The sequence below is a fragment of the Semicossyphus pulcher genome, unplaced genomic scaffold (genome assembly GCF_022749685.1).
Source record: "Semicossyphus pulcher isolate SPU_LCO1_2020_fin unplaced genomic scaffold, fSemPul1.0.p SCAF_10, whole genome shotgun sequence".
Taxonomy (NCBI): domain Eukaryota; kingdom Metazoa; phylum Chordata; class Actinopteri; order Labriformes; family Labridae; genus Semicossyphus; species Semicossyphus pulcher.
Window position 1 is genome coordinate 31,961,115 of NW_027211604.1, and position 16,579 is coordinate 31,977,693.

At 39.7% G+C, this 16,579-nt stretch overlaps 1 protein-coding gene across 9 annotated transcripts in view; it reads right to left on the bottom strand.

Annotated features, from left to right (window-relative positions):
• Positions 1-15,589, bottom strand: part of picalma (phosphatidylinositol binding clathrin assembly protein a) — a 64,345-nt gene extending 48,756 nt beyond the window's left edge. For 8 of the 9 annotated variants that reach the window (XM_069667408.1, XM_069667400.1, XM_069667392.1 and 5 more), the window contains exons 1-2: positions 15,506-15,589; positions 15,088-15,329 (exon numbers count right to left, since the gene is read on the bottom strand). In XM_069667408.1, coding sequence (XP_069523509.1) covers positions 15,088-15,217 — 130 coding nt within the window. In that variant the 5' untranslated portion in view covers positions 15,218-15,329; positions 15,506-15,589. The remainder of the gene's footprint in view (positions 1-15,087; positions 15,330-15,505) is intronic. The other variant, XM_069667358.1, reaches the window with a different exon arrangement.
• Positions 15,590-16,579: the final 990 nt, after the last annotated feature.

Genomic DNA, 16,579 nt, shown 5'->3' on the forward strand with positions numbered 1-16,579 from the left:
GAATTTCTGACTACTGGAGCGATTTCAATAATTGTTGTCTCCACTAGTCACTTACACACATACACATGGCAAAATAGGGTCTAGGTTGAAAAAACCTGAAGTTATCCTTTAAGTAACCTTTAAAAAGTACAACTTGTGGAAAATGATAAACAATTGGATTGACTAAAGTTGGAAGAAGGCAGACTTTCTCACCAATGCTTGCTTAGAAGTACTCTTTGCTAAAATAAGTTCAGCCACTCAAGTTGACTAAATGTTTTTATAAAAAGCCCAACAATATTAGCTTCTAAACTTTGTCCTCTGTTTGAGTCATTGATGACAGTCAGTTATTTAAGGAATAGTTGAGTCTTTTTAAAGTGGGGTTGTATGAGGTAGCAATAGTGACCTACATACAGTAGATGTTTGTCAGCACAGCCCCTGTTTGGAGTAGCCAAAGCTAAGCTATGTACCACTGTACATGGGTTCACAAAAACATTTCAGTTTAAGTGTACACTATATGTTTGCATATTTTGACTGCTTCACCTTGACGTCAGACAGCCCTTTCCTTCGTTACTATGATTTATCTGCACAACTGTTCTCTATGTATTCATATGCATTCAGTGCAATTTATTATGCAGTGTGTCTGGTGTTTGGAACACAAAGTGCTGTGGCCAGCACAGACTGAAATCAAACTTTTCTGAAGACATCACAGTTTTAATAATAATAATAATAATAATAATAATAATAATAATAATAAAAAAACATATAATATAATAATAATAAAACACTCAATGTCACCTTACACAGCAGAGTTAAAAAACTAGAAACAATGCAACAATAAAACAACAAAATTAACAAGACAAATTTACAGTGTATAAAATCATGTGCAGAGGTTTAGTGTGAGGGATCAGACTGAAAAAGCAAGTTTAAAAAGATACGTTTTGAGCTGGGATTTGAAAACTGAGATAGAGTCAGTGTTACGGATGTCAGGTGGCAGGGAGTTCCAGAGGTGGGGGGCAGAGCAGCTGAAGGCTCTAGACCCCATGGCAGTCAGGCAAGCAAGTGGTGCAGTGAGGTGAATGGAAGAAGAAGACCTGAGAGTGCGGGTGGGTGTGTTGACGTGCAGGAGTTCAGAAAGATACAGAGGATTTGTGTTAAGGATGGCCTTAAAAGTGAGGAGCAGAATCTTGAAATTGATGCGATGTTTGACGGGGAGCCAGTGAAGCTGCTGAAGGACAGGTGTGATGTGATTAATGGAGGGGGTTCTGGTAATGATTTGAGCGGCAGAGTTCTGGACCAGTTGAAGTTTATGGAGGGACTTGAGAGAGAGTCTGAAGAGAAAGGAATTGCAGTAATCAATGCTGGATGTAACCAGGGTGTGAACGAGAATGGAGGTGCTGTTGGGTGTGAGGGATGATTGGAGGCGATTAATGTTACGTAGATGGAATTATGCAGACCGAGTGACATTATTGATATGAGCTTGGAATGATAGTGTGCTGTCGAGGATGACACCCAGACTCTTAACATGAGGGGAGGGAAAAACTGAGGAGTTGTCCATGGTAAGGGAAAAGCTGTCAGATTTTGTTGGGGTGGATTTGTTACCAATGAGGAGAACCTCTGTTTTATCACGGTTTAGTTTGAGAAGGTTGCAGGTTAACCAGGATTTTATTTCCTGTAGGCAATCAGAGAGGGAGATGGGTGGGAGTGTGGAGGTTGGTTTTGTGGACAGGTAGAGTTGGGTGTCAACCATGGAAATGGATGTTAAATTTACGGAAGATATGGCCAAGAGGAAGGCCCCAGGACAGTCAGTGATTCCAATGGAGGCTAGTCTGTCAAGGAGGATGTTATGAGAAATGGTGTCGAAGGCTGCACTAGGATCAAGGAGGATGAGAATGATTAACAGTCCGGAGTCCGGAGTCCGGAGTCCGGAGCTGCCATGAGGAGGTCGTTAGTGATTTTTACCAGGGCTGTTTCTGTACTATGGAGGGGTAAACACCAACACTGCATGGGCAACACTGAGACAGCTCCTCGTCTGCAGTAATCGCTTTTTCCGAAGACAACCATTTAAAATCTACACCACATAATTCAGCTAGACTCTTGCTAAAGAGTACTGCTGTAACCAACCATGAGGAAAGATAGCAGTAAACAAATAAATAAAAAGAACTTAGCAAACAAACACACAAGCTTTCCTCCCACTCTCCTTTAGCTTGTCTAACTCCAGAAGGGTAATTCTTTTGTGTTCTCTGGTTCATAAAAAAAACCTCTCCACCGTGAACAGCATTTCGTTGTTTCCATCATATTGTATTTTCTTTATTTGTTGTCTCCTCTATAAAAAGCTGACCTGAACAGCTAATCTGATCTACATAGTGCACTAACTATTGACAAGAAACCAATACAACCCCACTTCAATAAACCCTAACTATCCCTTTAATGCACCCTTGATGTACCACTGGAAATAAACTGTCATGACATTTGCACACACACGCTCTATCAGAACAGCACAGTTAACCAGCCATCTGCATCCTTTAAAAGGAAGTTGTGCAAATGTCTCCGTGGTGGTATATTACCTGTAACTGTTAAGCAAGTGTCATTATTATATGGCTATTTCTCTTAATTGAGTGAAACAAAGTCACAGCATTTCAAAAACTGAACAGGACAGCTTTACAACATCATAGTTTGAGTCTTACTTTTGTGTCAATTAATCTTGATTAATTAATTTGAACCTAATGTGAAAGTACTGGAAACGAAAAAATAAAATTTGACACTACAATTTTTAGTCATTTCTGCTGCTTTTACACTACATGTCACATTCACCCATTCACACACTGATGGAAGAGGCTGCTACATAAAGTGCCCAACTGTCAATCAGTTATCACATTCATACCCGTTGGCTATGCCACCAGGAGCAGTTTGGTGTTCAGTGTCTTGCCCAAGGACATGTAGCCTGAGGGAGCTGGGGATCCGACCAGGAACATCCGACCACTGAGCCACAGCCACATTTCTGGGAATAGCCATATTCTGCATCATCAATGCTGGTGTCCTGTACTTACACTTCAGCAGCTTTCAGCAGATTGTTATGATCTTTACATGATGGCAATTAACCTAGACAAAACAGACTCTATTCAACAGTAACTGTCAGTGAATAAAATGCTATACATAACATTACCGGCCAAGCTTCAATGACCACATATCCAAAAGTCCTCCACTTTCATAAACAATGAAACATAGTGGCCCTCATTTATCAATCTTGCGTGAAAACGGGTGCAGATCTGAACGCAGAATTGGTCTTACGACAGGACACACGGGTGATTTATGAAACGTTCGTATCTGACCAATCCCAGCGTACGAACGGTCGGGTCTTGATAAATGCGGCGGCTAAATTCGATCGTCATTAACATGTTACGCCCTTAAATATTCCTGGTTCGGAGGCCTCGCCCACTGAGGTCAAACATGGGGAGAAGAAAAACTGGCAAGAAAAGAAACTTTTCCGAGATGTTAATTAGCATCCTCACATCTGAGGTGGAGCAAAACAAAGATGTGCTTTTTGGCAGTCTGAAAACTGGAGTTAAAGGAGCTCATAAAAACGCTGTGTGGAAGAGGATAACAGAGGCAGTCAATGGCGTTGCCGTACAGGAACAGACTCCACCTGAGGTTTGAATAAAATTGTCAATAACTAACTTAACCTATGCCTAATGATGATTTAAATTAATCTTTTATTCATCCACAGCCTAAACGCTTATGCCTGCTAATTGATCAAGACAATTCTTTACATTTAGGTCAAGAAAAAGTGGTCGGATTTAAAGCTGGCCACCAAAAAGCGCGTTGCTGCACTTAGGCGCAGCATCAGGCAGACTGGAGGAGTCCAACCAGACTCCAGCCTGATCCTGAAGGGGACAGAGGAAAAAATTGCCTTGTTAATTTGGTCTGAGTCGATCTCTGGCATAAGTGGTGGAGGAGACACGGACGCACTCGCGTCAGAGCCTGAGCAGAATGGTAACTAACAACCCCCCTTTTGCTTGCATTGTAAAATCTATCAATTTAACTCTGACTGTACACCATTTCTTACAAATAATTAGGCTTGCACATGTTACATGGGTATACATTTTTATTGCATGTTTAAATGTTTCAGAGCCAGGCACCAGCAGTATGTCGGCCAGGTCTCCTTCCCAGAGCGGTCCCACTGAGCCAGACCCACCGAGTCAGGCTGCCGAGAGCAAGCGCGTGCCCTCTGCCCCCCGTGCTGCGCTGCCTCAGTTGTCGGCACACTTGAGGCAATAAATAACACATTAAAAGAAATGAACGAAAACCTAAAAAAGCCTTAATAAAATGTTTAAATGACTAAATGTTGTCCATTGTCTGTGTTTAGTATGCCTTTAGCCAATTTCACCTAGGATACTTCATCACATTACTGATTAAATACTGCAGCGCGTTTGCAAAAGTTTAAGGTATACTTTACATTTTAAAAGCGATGGATGAGGTCCTGTCTCCTCCGTATAGCCCCCAGTGGAGGCTGTGCTGGCCACGGTTCCCTGGGCATTGGCTTCTCTGGCTGCGCCGGCACATCAAAAGGCACTCCATTTACTAATGCAATGTTGTGCAAAACTGAACAGGCCAAAATAATGTCGCACACTTTCTCTGGGGTACACAGCAGCTTTCCCCCCACTGGTCCAAGACAGAGCCACCTGCCCTTGAGCAGCGCTCCACTGTGACCCGTGTGCGTGTGTGCGCACTGTTGAACCTGCGCTCAAAATCAATTGCACAATTTTGCCATAGGCTATTTTGAGTTAATTCAGTAAAAACGTGGGCTTTTTTTAAAATTCATTTTGTTTTATTCGTTTTAAGAATCTGTTTGATCTGTTCTGAATATGTGGCTGCGTATGCTAAGATGACAGCTGAGGTTTGTTTAATAATTACTTTCAGACTCAGCCAGATTATGCTGTGCTGCACCGCAAATATGCAGACTCAGATTTGTGTACACAAGCTCAGACCTGACGTGAGATCTGATCGTAGCTTCCGCTCACGTCCAAATTGATAAATGCCGAAGCTTGCGTGGAAATGGTCGTATGCACGGTTTTCAGCCGTACGTTCGTTTGATAAATGAGGGCCACTGTGAACAAAAAAAATTTCCACTTCCCAAGAACTCACCTCACATTTAAACATGTAAGCAAAGCTGAAGCTGGTAAGTGTGCACCCCTTCCCCCTGTCTGGTTTTGCACAGTCCTCTTAAAAGGTATGTGACTTGAGTTTATCTAACATGTCAGTGTTACAGAATGTGAACCACAGCCCAGTGTAAGCTCAATGGTGACCGTTTAGAGGTCCAAATCTAACTTGCAATCCCAGGATGAGGAACACGGGGACCGTAGCTTCACACATCAGGGCTATATCCAGCTGGTCAGGAACTCCAAACACAGGTGCACTCTTCAGCCCTCTTTACGTAGCTACCTCAAAGCTCAGTGTAATACCTACTGGGTCTGCAGTAGGTCTCCAGATTGACTGGACTCCACACTGTACCAATCGGCTGCTAGCATTAAGAAATGTACAGTTTGTTGCTGAGCCAGTTTATACAATAGCTCAGAACAGTGTGATAAAACACACGTTTAAAATCATCCATTCATTGATTTTCTACAATTAGCATCTCAACGGGTCATTTACTTATAGATTGTGTCATCATTTATACTACAACTAACTTCCATTAGAATACTTAAAAGCAAATATCTCCCTTAAGGACAGGAATGTCATTTACAGATGTTACCATACCAATGGGATAAAATATACATATTTTTGAAAGTTGAACCTTAAACCAAGTATACAAAAGGTTGACTGATGGCTGCATGCCCAATTTGCACAATAGGTGCACTATCTCTTTGCCATATGGACCAAGGTTTTGGTGCCTGGTGTGTCTGTCCACATGAATATTCATAATAAAATATCTCTGTGCACACAAGAACACAAAAACGTTACAGACATTTCAACAAGCATTCGTGGGCCAGGTCTAGGGATACCGGTTTTACTATTAACCACGCTTTACAACGTCACTTTTAGTTAGACGTAAAGGCGCTACATTAGCTTTACGATCACAGAGGGACCACACAACCAAGCTTTGCATCCACCGAAGTAACGAGTGAAGTTAGCATTGTGGGGGCACTTCGGGTACACCAAGAAGGACCTGGGATTTATTCAAGATGACAGATCCCCGTCGCCTGTTGGCTGATTTTTATGTAAAACACTTAGGGCGGTTTTTCTGGTAAACAAAAGGATGTGACGTATCTGCACATTCGCGAGTGCCTCTGCCGAGAGCTCATTCTCCGCCACTACAGTCGACAGTGTGCAACACGAGACAACGCAAGCTGTGAAATGGAGACGGATAATGCCAACTAATGACCAGCACCCATAACAACACACAAATTACACACAAGAATAAAAGACAACAAAAAGTTTTATCTAGTGAAGCCCATCTGACCAAACAGGAATGTGACTAACATCAGAGGGAAAACTAGAGTCAACATCAGCAGGGCATGTGAATCATGGAGACCTTCGATTGCTTTTGGGGATCAAAACAGACCCGCGACTTATTGTTGTCATAGAAACAAAACCCGCGTGCAGGGTTCCGTCACCGGGTGTAGCGTTTTTTCTCTCACATTTCAGGTGCTTCATCCCAGCTCTCTCCAGCCACCCTGCCCCGTCTGGCTAATGTTCGTTAATACTTACTTCGTGATGATTTGCGGGTTCGCCGTCGTGATTTGCCATTTATTTACGAAGCACAATGCTGGAGTCATGCAGTGTATTTATGTTAGAGCTAGTTGGCTTACCTTAGCAATGCTAACATTATGACTACCAAAATACTATCTGAGTGTGTATGTCATACATATATATATCTAGCTTGACAAATAACTTCACCAGCTAACATGACAGTGTTGATTTAGTAAATTATGTAGCAGAACAAAGCATATGTGTATAACTACAGAGTGTTTTCTATTAGCCAATATCATTACATTACCTGCCTCGGCTAAGGTTAGCCAGCCAGCTGTAAGCTATCGCAGACGATTTGCCAGTTAGGCAACGTAGCAAAACACCGTCGATAACAGTAGATCAGCTAACTCAAGCAGACTCCCAGGGCTAATCTGGCTGGTAATTGAGTAATTAGCCGTTTGGTTACGAAGCACAATGCCAGATCCATGCAGTGTAGTTATATTAGAGCTAGTTGGCTAATCTTAGCATGCTCGCTAAAGTTATGACAACCAAAATACTATCCAAGTGTGTATGTCAGTGTTGTCAGTCTAGCTTTACAAATAACCTCGCCACCTAACATGATATTAGCTTAGATATTATAACAAACAGTATTGAACATGATACCGGTCAACATGATACCGGTCAATGAACACGTCTCGCCAGTGAAAAGTAAACAGAGCCAGTGAGTTCCGAGAATGAGCATGTTAAGTTTCGTGTGTCTTAGGCAAAAACCCCGGATGCTCATTCATGCATGCGAGTTTCCACGCGAGCGCGTACAAGAAGGTTGACTGCAGTTACCTCAATGGCTGACCGAGCCATAGGAAGGAAGTGTCGCTAGGAAGGAGGATTTTCTGAAAGCTATATAGCACATTTAACTTATTTTCCTTTTGCTGTAGTAACTCAAAACATGCAAACAAAAGTAGCTTAACATTTATTTGGAATTATTTGACATTTCATAATTAGACCTAGCACTGCTAAGCAAATGTAAAGAAACCGGTAGTCTGCCACTGTCGTTGTGGTGTGAGGAGCATGCTCATCACAAAAAGCAGCAGGGAACGCACAAATTGATGTGATGTCATTGTCTCCCAAATGCTCTGTTCCCGGTCTACAAGACAACCCTGAAATATGAGTTTCTGAACTGCTACACCCTGGACTTTCCCCAAAAATCAAGTTAGAAGGAATTCAATGTGATATGGAATTTGTTCGAATTAAATCCAACTCCAGGGGGGGTTCAGGTACTTAGTAGGACATTACATATTGGGTATGTAGTATATCACTAGTGCTGAGATGATCAGTTCTGTAGCACAGTCTTATACTAGAAGCATAGCTCTGTTTTTTATTTATTTTATTGTATTTATTTATTTGCACATATACACGCATACAAAAACAGACGATAACAATATTAGTAAAAAAGATTAACATTGTGCCGGACAGGTTAGAAGCCAAAAAAAGGCTTGTGAAGATTCCTCCCCTAGTAAATATCCCTAAAAGATAAAAACAAAAATTTTGATCAAAATTTTGAGACCAAGCAGTAGTAATACAACATTATTGAAGATATATTGACTAGACTGAGGATTATTTTTACAGAGTGGAATGCATTGAAATGGTATCCATAGTGTTAAAAGTCTTGGCTAATTAGAATCCTTTTCAGATGTTTTTTGAATGATGATAATGTTGATGTTGATTGTAGTGATGGAGGTAGGTTGTTCCAAAGACATGCTTCTCTGTATTTCAAAGAAAATTGACTAAGAGAAGTCCGACAATATGGAAGATGAAAGTCATTCGAGTGTCTTGTGGAATATGAGTGAATATCTGATTAAATCATAAAAAAATTCTGGAAAGAGCTGGGCCGGTTATGCCTTAAGTGTACATATTTATACATAAATACACAAGTCTGGTATATGTTCACATCCAAAATTGATAGAAGTTTGTATTTTCTGAAGAGAGGAGCAGATGAGTCACACCTTTTAGAAAAGCTAAAAACTCTCAAAAATATCTTTTGGATTAGAAAGATCTTATTAAGATGAGTTGGACATGAGGCAGCCCAAGCATTATTACAGTACATAATATGAGGGTAAATCAAGCTGTAATAAAGAGTTAACATACAGGAATGATTCATCAGTGAACAAACTCTACTCAGGATACCAATTGACTTCATGGACTTTTTACAGACCAGTTCAATATGGTATTTCCATGTTAGTTTTTCATCTACTGTGACTCCTAGGAATGTAATGTAAGGAACCTGAGTCATTTCAATGTTATCTATGACTATTTTAGCTTGTTCTTTTGTATATATATTTTTTTATTACAAAAAATCATAAAATTAGATATATTTATATTAAGAGAGAGTTTGTTCATGTGAAACCATTTAGAAATAGATGATAGCTCCTCATTTGCTTCTCGAATCAGTGTGCAAAAGTTTTCATGTGAAGCAACAAGACGTGTCGTCAGCAAATAAAATTGGCAGTACATTTTTACAGACTTTAGGTAGGTCATTTATGTAAATCAAAAACAGGAGAGGTCCAAGGATAGAACCCTGAGGTACTCCACACAGTAGCTTAGCTCTGTTTGAATTAGTCCTATTGATTGATACATACTGTTTCCTGTCCTTTAAATAATCAAGCAACCATTTTAGAGCAACATCATGAAAGCCATATTTTTGTAATTTTGCAATAAGGATTTTGTGATCGACAGTGTCAAAGGCCTTTGACAAGTCCAAAAATATACCTAAAGAAATATTTTTGTTATCTAAAGCTGTAGAGATGTTGTGAACAAGCTGCAAAAGAGTCATTTTAGTTGAGATTTTTTTATGAAAACCATATTGATGGCTATACAGTATGTTACTTTCATCCATATGTTTCTTTATTCTAGAGTATACTAGTTTCTCGAGAACTTTGGAAAAACAAGGTAAAACTGACATAGGTTGGTAATTTGTAAATATGCTTGGATCACCTGATTTAAACAGAGGTATTACTTTAGCTACTTTCAGGTCACTAGGTACAACACCTGTTCTAAGAGATAGAGTTAATACATGGGTTAGGGGCTCAATAATGGAAAAACTACTTTCTTTACAAGGCTAGATCTTATTTCATCATGACCTGCAGAGGAGTCTTTCAGTTCCAGTATGATGTCATGCACTTCTTTAGAGGTTGGAGGATCAAACAGACTTATGCAAGGATACTGCTCTTTGAAATTAGCAAGGAGGAATTCATCTGTATTTACTATATTTTTAGCCAAGGAAGGACCAATATTTACAAAAAAATCATTGAAACCATTAGTAATTTCAGAGGGACATGAGAAACATCTGAACCATCGAATAATTGAGATGGAATAGAAGAGGATGTGTTTTTCCTGTTCAACAATTCATTCATTAAGTTCCATGTAGTTTTTATGTCATTACGAGATTGTTCAAAATTTTCTACTAAGTAGTTTTTTTTGTTAGCATTTTTCAGTAATTTAGTGAAATTATTCTTATATTTTTTATCAAATTTAATATTAAATGGTGTGGGGCTGACAACACTTTCTTTATATAATTTTTTTTTTGTAATAGACAAATCTTTGTAGACACGGAGTTATCCTGGGCTTAGAGTTTGTAGAATTACATTTCCTGTTAATTTGAACAAATGGAAAGCATCTGTCAAATATCGATGTAAATTTATTTATGAATGTAAGATAGGCCGATTCAGCATCATGACTATTTAGCACCTCCTCCCATGAAACCTCCTTCATCAGAGCTTTAAATAAGTCCTCATTTCTTTTAGTGAACTTGCGGCATTTCATCCTCTCAACAGGTTTTCCTTGTGGACTAGTTTGAGATGACAAAAATGGAATTATTGGAAAATGATCAGAAATGTCAGTTAACAATAATCCAGAATTTATTAAATTATCAAAATAATTTTGGAAGAGCTAAGTGCGTGAGAGTGGGGTGGTAGAGCGAGTGAGAGAAAAGGGAAGTGTGTAAGAGTTATGTGAAGTGTCGGGGACCAGCTGTAGGGCAGAGAGAGTGATCGGTAGCTGTATAAACAACAGAACTAATGTACACTTTAGGCTGTGTTTGTGCATAATAAAGCCTAAGACTCAAGTTGCGCTTCTGTGTCTTACTTGCTGCATTCTGCTGGTGTATAAGAGCAGTGGCTCTCAAACCTTTTCCGTCATGCCCCCCTTTGGAGAAAGAAAAAATTCCAGGCCCCCGCCCCAACAAAATTGTCACAAATGGGTCAAGTTTAACTTTTATTGAAAGAAAGTCAAGATTGTGACCATTCTTTTCACTTTTCTGAGTAATTTGCTGTGCATAAAAAAAAAATATTTCAATTGCTTCAACTTTTTTAAATAGAAATATAACAAAATGTGAAATATCTTTTTCAGAACAATTACAATTAAGTTCAATCTGTGCTAAGAGAAACAACACATTTTTGATGATTTTTGATGCAGCTGCCAGACTTTTCAGACATATAACAAAGACAGGTCTCTCTTCATCTCCTACCATATTCGCTGTAAATCCAAGAGCAAGATAACCGTCGTCATATTTTCTTGACTTTTTGGATTTTGGTGGTTGGTCAGCTTTAATGTCGTCCGATGTCGTCTTGTTGGTATCTGACACGTCAGCGGTTTTTGTTTTCGCCCCTGTAATATATTTGTCCATTTGCAATGCTAGACTTTTTCTCTGTGTTTGTCTGAATGTGAAATCTGTCATGGAAATCACCAGGGCAACACGTTTGTGTTCTGTGCCACCCGAAAATGAGTCCGGGTTGTCCGACGTCAAAACATAGTTCCGCCTGCTACATTTTCCAAACGAAATTTAAAAAAACACAGGAGCGGTGACAGTTTGAGAATAACTGTATAAGAGTGACGGGAGTTAGCCCCGAAGCTAGCTACAGCTTCCACCCTGGCGCAGAACAACAATAAGTCTCCCCTGTGCTTTCTGACTACTGTTGGGACAGTGGAGCAGGAAAGGTTAACAACAGCTTAGCTCGGTAGTTTTCTCCATTAGTTTGTAGCAAGCAGTGTATTATTGCCATCTGTTGGAATACAAGGCACACTACTTTAAACGTGAGCGCATTCTGGGACTCTGGAAAGCAGATTACTAATTTGTTTGTGGGAAAGCATTATCTCAATTTTGAACTTGATCACATCATTACAGTTCAAAATATTAATATTTCACCAGGTTCGAAAGTTATATCAAATGTTGATTGAAAAGTAACAGCCCTAAAAGCTGCTATTTACAAAACACTTCTGTTCGTGAGGATGAGGTCAAAATATCAAATCATTATATTTATTGAACATGTTTTTGAAAGGCACGGACTAGTTTTTATGCACATACAAGATCTCACAGCTGATGCTGCATACCAGGGCATTTACCAAGACATAAGTTCGAGGGAACTGCCTGCATGTAAGAAATTAAAAAAACAAAAGAATTTTGGTTTACCAGCCATAAAAGTGAATAAGCTATAAAATCTTGAAGTACTTTACTTGAGTATTTCTTTTACTTTATGCCTTAACTAGAGACCGACCGACTTATCGGTCAACCGACTTTAACGGCCGATATTCGCACTTCCCAGATATGTCGGTATCGGCGTATATGCTCCAATATGAACACATTTAATTTTGGCAGTGCTGTGGGATAAAGCCATTTCACCTCCTGACAAGCAGAGGGCGCAGTTTTAAATTCCATAACATGACAACCAAACTCTCAATCTGTCCTACACAATACAGCTGAAGTCAAGAAATTACACAGCCACCTCACTCATGGTTACAACTATAAACCAGCACAAAAATGACAATTACATACATATGCAAAACATATGTTCTCAACAGACACAGTAAAAGACACATTTCACAGCGGTTACACTCTAAACAACAAGCTTACACATCTACACCTCCGTACAACCCCGCAGGAAGATACAGGGTTTGGTTTTAATAAGCCATCGTCGCGCTGCTGCCAGGTGTGTGCGTCCATCTACTCCGCCCTCCGTCACACCTGCAGCCCCTTACAGCAGCAAGACACAGGCGCGCAGACTGTCCTCATTCACAGAACGGCAAATGAAGACGTTTTGTGAAGTCCCTTTCACGTCTCATAAAGATGTTAAAGTTACAATGTTACGGTGCTAAAGACAGACAGAGAGCAGAGCAGAGAGACAGCCATGTCACCGTGATACTACGTTTTGATTGAGTCCCGACCTGCGGACTGTTGGCTGAGCTCCAGACCTCTGCCCCGCGATTGACAGTCCATAGATCGTCCAAAATGTCCCAAACAGAGCAGAATAATAAGAATAGAAACACAGACGAAGGACAGATCCTCTGCAGATACAGACACCAGCTCACACTTCTCCTGGATTATGATGTTGATTAATAGGGAATATTTAATATGGAAAATCCTGTTCATTAAGCCTTTTATTACTATTATTAACAGTATCAGTCTGTCAAATGAGCTGGTCTGTGTTTAGTGACTTTTATCTTCAGCAGCACTGTGTGAAGGTGGGAAAAACAAGAAAATCAGGTTACTGTTTTGGTAAACCTAAATCTCAAATTGAAGTTTGATTCATTTAAAAAAAGCCGGATTAAAGATCCTTTCAGGGGGTTTCCAAGTTAGCCTTTTAAACCTTAAAGTTAACTCATTACGCTGATAACAAACATAGCCTATTGCAGTTAGTCACTCCCCAGGGCTAGCACACAGTTTAACACTTGGAATAAACTATTTTGGTATGTGTACTGGCAGAGGAAACACTTTCTGTTTACAGCAGATGTTATCAAAGTGGGGTCCTAGGACCCCTGGGTGTCTGCAAACCATAGCCTGGAGGTCAGTGGAATAATTATAATAAATGTATAATAAATTATAAAATTGTGCTGTATCATTATAAATTGCATGTCTACAGATGAGGACCATTTGCACCAATGAAACAACCTTGTGTCTATTATTCCCACCCACGTTAGCTTTTGACCAATAGAAACTGATATGATTGAGACATATCACGTCAATCTGTCATGAATAACTCAACTCACTCAGGTCCCAACAAGCCGTTCCTGTGGCTGTTAATTTTCTGAAAGCTTTTAAGATCAATGACTTGAAAAGTATAAATGCTGACACACAAGCAGTTTGAATAAAATGAGCCTCTGTTTTAAATTATATAAGTGGTATTAACAGGATTAAAATTGAAATGTTTTTTTCTGTTCATCAATATGAAGAAGGTCTGAAGTATTAAGGTTGATAAGTTTTACAATACAAATAGTTCCAATGGCATCTAAGATGGTAAAATGGACTGTACTTACATAGCGCTTTTCTAGTCTTTGCAACCACTCAAAGCTGCTTATACACTACATGTCACATTCACCCATTCACACACTGATGGCAGAAGCTGCTACGTAAAGTGTCCAACTGTCAATCAGTTATTACATTCATACCCGATGGCTATGCCACCGGGATCAATTTTTGGGGTTCAGTGTCTTGCCCAAGGACACTTCGACATGAAGCCTGAGGGAGCTGGCGATCGAACCTCCGACCTTCCGATTGAAAGACGACCGACTCTACGACAGACCCACAGCCGCCCCAAGAGTGCAAAGGATAGTAAGCATATGCTTAATAGGTGTTACGATTATGAGGGGGTCCTTGGAAAATTGTTGTAAGGAGTCCCTGCCCCAAAAAGTTTGAAAACCCCTGGTTTAGAGGATGTGGTTAATAATTTAAAGCTCGGGTGAGTTTTTTTACTGGTTATGAAACCGACTGAAATTAATTCTGATTACTCTATACAACCTACAAAAGCAGACCATCAACGACAAGACTGATTATGTATCTGTAGTTATGTTAATGCCTTTAGGATTAAGTGCCCACTGCCTTTGTTTACATTTCCCAGGGCTAAACTTTAAGTGAGTGATACATAGGCCTATGACTGTTAAAGAAAGCAGGATGAGATGTGTTGTTAAAAACCACCACTTAAGCATGTACAGGTAAAAATCAGCAAAGAGATGAGAGGTACAGATTTGTCCACAGGAGTCACCAAAATCAACACACACCGAAAGTTCCTCACAGTAGCTTTAAAAGAAAACTGTTAAAGCCTTAATATTACAACAAATTAGCTTTGATTCAAGCTGCTACCCGGATCCCATGTCACAGGTAAACTGCTCTTCAGTTATCAAAACGGTTAGACTTTCTACTACCTTTAATAGGCAATCTCCATCTATTAAAATGGCTGCAGGAATGCGTATATTGTGTATAATAGAACACAATGGCTTTATAATGAAACGTTAATGTTACATGTAATGTTGACGTTACGGGCAGGCCTCACAGCCACATACACAGCAACCTGATTCGGACATCAACTAAAAACAGCCAACTCGCTATACAGCTATATCAGTAGCCAACAAATAGTACACTTAAAGGATACTTACAATCCAAATGTTTCTTTTTTGGCCCCATTATTTCATGCGTGGTCGCCTTGCACACAGTTTTGGAAATCGCCGACCCGGTGACACTGTGCTGAGCGGCGGTGATCCTGTCTGTGATACTCTGTCCTGACATCCTGTGTCGGTTAAATAAACGGCAACCTTAAGAAAAAGCTTTCAGATCCAGCGAAGCAGCCCAGGGTTTAAGGACGGTGTCGGTCTCCAAGGCTTGGTGCCACCTGAGAATACTGAAGAGAAAGAAGAAAAAAGAAAATAATAAGACGATGGCACTTCTCTTGTAGGCTAACCTAGTGGGCTAACTAAAGAGAAATCATTTCACCAATAAAACTTAACTTAAAGACACTGACTGGACATCGAGAGCTGCAGCAAGAATAACCCACATTTATGGCAATGATATACTAACCTGGTATTTTAATCGATCCCTCACGGCTATGTTGTCTCTTCTCCTCTTCCCGTATAAGTCTCCCTCATATACCGTAAACTAGCTACAAAGTCCAAACAAAAGTAGGTGTTGTTTCCGGACAAACCGCTTCACAATAAAAGCTTCCTGAAGGGAAAGCAAGAAATTAAAAATTAAATACCACATTAAACATTTAAGGCAGGTAAACCTCATTATCTTTAAATGTGTGCTTTCTTAAAACACACACTGTTATGTTGTTGGTATTATTCTGTTCTGTAAAATCCTTCCTTTAACATGAAGCCAAAGATTGATTTATGGTAAACAATTGATAAAGAAATACATGACGGGTAAAGGTTAGTCTAAATGGATTTATACATTTAAGACCGTGATCTGAGGATAATAGAGTTCAAGCCTTTATTGTGGAGTCCATTTATGTCAGTTCTGGTGTTCACACGGTTAACTACGTCTAGCTTTGATACGGCTCTCGCTTCCTTTGGTTCCCACGCTTAACGTCGTCGAGTGTTTTTTTTTTTTTTTTTACAGCGCCCCCCCTTGCTGGGTTTAAATCATCATTTAAATGGACACTGGGTTTTGACGGAAAATGGCGAGTGTACTTCCTGGCCAGTCCTAACTTGAACTTTTGCACGTAATGCACCAAGTGCACGTAAATGACATCCACTTATGCACTGCACTTATTAATGTGAGAGCTGGCAACTTTAATGTTTTGGAAACAGATGTGTAAATTTAGAGGAATCAGTAGTGGAAAGATGTGGTTTCTCTTTGGTAGCAATAGGTCAGCAGCTGTTTTTCAAGGGAAGTTTAAAAGTCATGTCATTAACCACCCTACAGATACAAATGGTAGACGGACAATTTTTCTAGTAGATATTGACCACATTTAGTTTATTCTTGTGAACATCTATACCTCAAATAACAAACAAAATTATATGGTTGTATTCTCAACAATAGAAAATAAAGTTAATCAGTGTTATCAACTTTTCCTTCAGCCAAATTCTTATATGGAGGAGACAGTCATGGATGACAGCATGGATAGATGGCCTCCAAAGGATAAGAAAATGA